At 37.3% G+C, this 3354-nt stretch overlaps 1 protein-coding gene across 1 annotated transcript; it reads right to left on the reverse strand.

The window, feature by feature from the left end:
- Positions 1-338: 338 nt before the first annotated feature.
- LOC138767358 (olfactory receptor class A-like protein 1) lies at positions 339-2116 on the reverse strand. Its single transcript, XM_069944855.1, has 2 exons — positions 1159-2116; positions 339-574 (listed from the first exon to the last, which is right to left on the reverse strand). Exons 1-2 carry the CDS (start codon positions 2114-2116, stop codon positions 339-341), a joined length of 1194 nt encoding a protein of 397 aa, XP_069800956.1.
- Positions 2117-3354: the final 1238 nt, after the last annotated feature.

Here is a 3354-nt window from a genome sequence, read left to right on the forward strand (position 1 = left end):
TTTACCCTTTTCTTATGGTGAGGTTCATTATGTTTGGTTATATTTTATTATTTTGTTCACATATGTTTATTTTTGTATTTATTTATGGTCATATTTATAGAATACAGGTCAATCAACATAGCCATTAGACCATTTAGCATCTTTGCTGTAGGGTGGGTGCTGAGGTAGTGCTGTCTTATTGGGATGGCTTCACACTGAGACTGTTGTCTCAGCAGTGCTGGTGCTTTCCCACTGGTCCCCACTGAGGAGGTAGAAGTAGATGTTCTTGACCTCCTGCTTCTAAGTAGGGCTGCTGACCCCTTATGGGGCTGCACAATAGTATCTGCAACTATTGGTGGTTACAGGCAAGAAGTGGTGTGGGGGTTGCGGTTCTTTCTTACAAGGAGTCGGGTGGTTGCATTCCAGGTGCTGTCGCATAGAAGTTGTCCTGGGTCTAAACACAAACCCGGTTCGTTGTAGCAGGCTAGACTGTTGTTGAGCCCCGATAGCGCCTTGGAGTACCCATCGAGTGCCTGCGCCTTCCTGAACACCAGTCTGTTGACTAGATGAGGCTGTACCCCTCCCTCTTTTGCCTCTGGAACAACAAGCCGTGGGTGGGACCTGACAATGAACAAATCCATCTTCATCCCCTGAAGGTGATGATGACATCAAGGGACTGAGATTTCACGTAGGGTCTATGACATCATCATTTTAGTTTTGAATAAGCTCTCCTTTTTCACTGGCATGTGGTACGATCCCATACGTTTGTTGTAGCCCGCTCTCCCTTGCTCTTCTCACTGCTTTATGGCCTATAAACCAGTGAGTAGTATACACTGATATACTCTTTGCTGAATTTAATTGTGAACTACGTTTATACATACTGTATAAAAGGATCCAATAAAAGAAAAATAAAGAATAAAATTATACTTTATACAATTTCTATAGTACACGTTAGAAAGAATATATGACATATGTAAGGGCTGTACGTTTGTTACATACTGTAAATAAAAGCTAAAAGTGGAAAGATTATTAGAAAGGAACACAGCATGAAACCTTCCCTATTAAAACTTTCTTCATATGCTCGTACTGTAAATGCTTTTTCACCTGTCTGTAAAACTGTGATTTTAGTACTTATCCTATTGTATTATTATCCTATTGTATGTTTGCTTCCAGACTTACTTATTGAGAACACAAGTCCATTGTCTGAAGTATTTTTGGGAAAAGTCTTCTTTCCATCTGAATATTTCCAGCTGTGTTTAAGTTTAGGGTTGGTTCCAATGATGAGTATTGGGCTTAGTGACGCATAAGAGGATGCTAAGAATACCCGGATATCGTTCATGTTGGGGCTTACATTAGACAAAGTCAGTGTATAAACCCACATTGAGTTATCTAGTCCATATAGTATCACATAGAGGGCGACTAATAAGATGACCGCTCTGGAGGCTTTGTACTCAGTTGACGTTTTCTGACCTCTATCTGAACTCCTGATTCCTCTTACAGTTCTCTCATGTTGAACCAGAGTATATACTATGTAAATGCTCGCAAGCATCATCAGTGTTACAAAAATAAAATCACGAAGAGCATAAAAAGTTCCATTGACAATGTATGTTGTATAGGTTACAAAGTCAACATCACAATACACCAAGTGCAAAGTGTATGGTGAAGATGTTGTGTTTTTCCTGGCATGTGTAATAAGAATGTTGTAAGAATACATTGAAATAAGGAGAACACAGAGAATGATCATGACGGTCATGACATTTTGTGAGACCTTCTGTTTCAGGTAGCTCCACACTTTAGTTGATGGGGCAATGAGAATGCACTGGTGACAACTTAGTAGACTGGTGATACCAATGGACATAGCTCTACTCACTCTGTATGTAAATATCATAAATTTACATTCAGACTCATCAAGTAAATCCTCTAGACCTATAGCGTTCAGGAGCTGGAAGATGATTCTAGAAAAAATGACTAGAAGATTGGCTGTTGCCAACATGGTCAGTATTATATTGGTTGGAAGAAGCTTTTTTTCAATGATTTTGACTAAGACAAATTGTGTAATAATGAACATATTTCCTGGAATCCCAATTATTACAAGTAGGAAAAACCCAATCGTTTTTAGGAGAAGATAAGGATCCATGTGACCTGAAGTCTTCTATGTCTGTAACCTGGAAAAGCAGAAATAATTGCATAAAATGTAGGAGGCTATACAAAGCAACAAGTATCCTGACAGACTCTAATAACAGCAGCAACAAGGGCAAAGACTTGTGTAATTATACATAATATAACATAAGATGAAAACTAAAGAAAGAAAACATAAGATTTATAGTGAATGTGATCCATGGATGTATGGTGAACATCCCTCACTTATCATACTGCACCACTGCTGTGGGGATGTAGAAATGATAACTGCGGCCTGTATTTATAAGCCACACTGTGACAAACGGCATCCCACCAGAGACCAATTAACTCTGAGAAAATGTGAAAGTACCGTACAATTGATTGGACAAATATCATGTAAGAAATTACCATATAATACGATATTATCTCCAGAGTCATGAACTGATACATAAGCTTAGGTCGTAATTTTTATTTATAAGTTGTTCCTTAATCCCTTAAGGACCGGGCCTGAAATGACCTTAAGGACAGAGGAAAATTTTATGAATATGACCTGTGTCACTTTATTCATTAATAACTTGGGAGTGCTTTTACCTACCCGGCTGATTCAGAGACTGTTTTCTCGTGACATATGGTACTTTACATTACTGGTAAATTGTAGTCGATACTTATAACAAATCTTTATGAAAAATTCAAAGTAACGTGAAAAATTGCATTTTTCCAACTTTGAAACTTATGCCACATAAATTATATATTAAATAGCATTAGCAACATGTCTACTTTATGTTGGCGGCATTTAATAAACTATCTTTAATTTTTTTTAGACAATAGAAAGCTTAAAACATTAGCAGCAAATTTCCAAATTTTCTAAATCAGATTTTTTTAGGGACCTGTTCAGTACAATTGTATTTGAGGGGACTGTATGTTAGAAAGCCCCACAAAGCACCTCATTTCAGAAACTGCACTCCCCAAGCTATGCAAAAGCACATCCAGAGAGTTTTTAAATTTTTTATGGGAGTCACAGAAATAAAAACTAAAAGTGTAAGAAAATAGAAAATTTTAATTTTCTGTGCAGAGATTTTATTGTAATCCAATATGTTTCATAATTGTAAATGTTTCACCAGAGAAATGCACCCCAACATTTATTGCTCCGTTTCTGCAGTTTATAGAAATACTCCATATGTGGCCCTATTGCGCTATTCGACACAACCACAAGCCTCAGATACTTTTTACACTAAAACGTTGTTCTAGCCTTCAATT

Source organism: Dendropsophus ebraccatus, chromosome 11 (genome assembly GCF_027789765.1).
Source record: "Dendropsophus ebraccatus isolate aDenEbr1 chromosome 11, aDenEbr1.pat, whole genome shotgun sequence".
NCBI lineage: Eukaryota > Metazoa > Chordata > Amphibia > Anura > Hylidae > Dendropsophus > Dendropsophus ebraccatus.

Bases quoted from the DNA above. Each gene is read 5' to 3' on its own strand.
- LOC138767358 (XM_069944855.1), bottom strand. From the start codon at position 2,116: ATGGATCCTTATCTTCTCCTAAAAACGATTGGGTTTTTCCTACTTGTA. The intron at 575-1,158 runs GTAAGTCTGGAA...TTGTTGTTCCAG, and splicing joins TGGACTTGTGTTCTCAATAA to AGGCAAAAGAGGGAGGGGTA.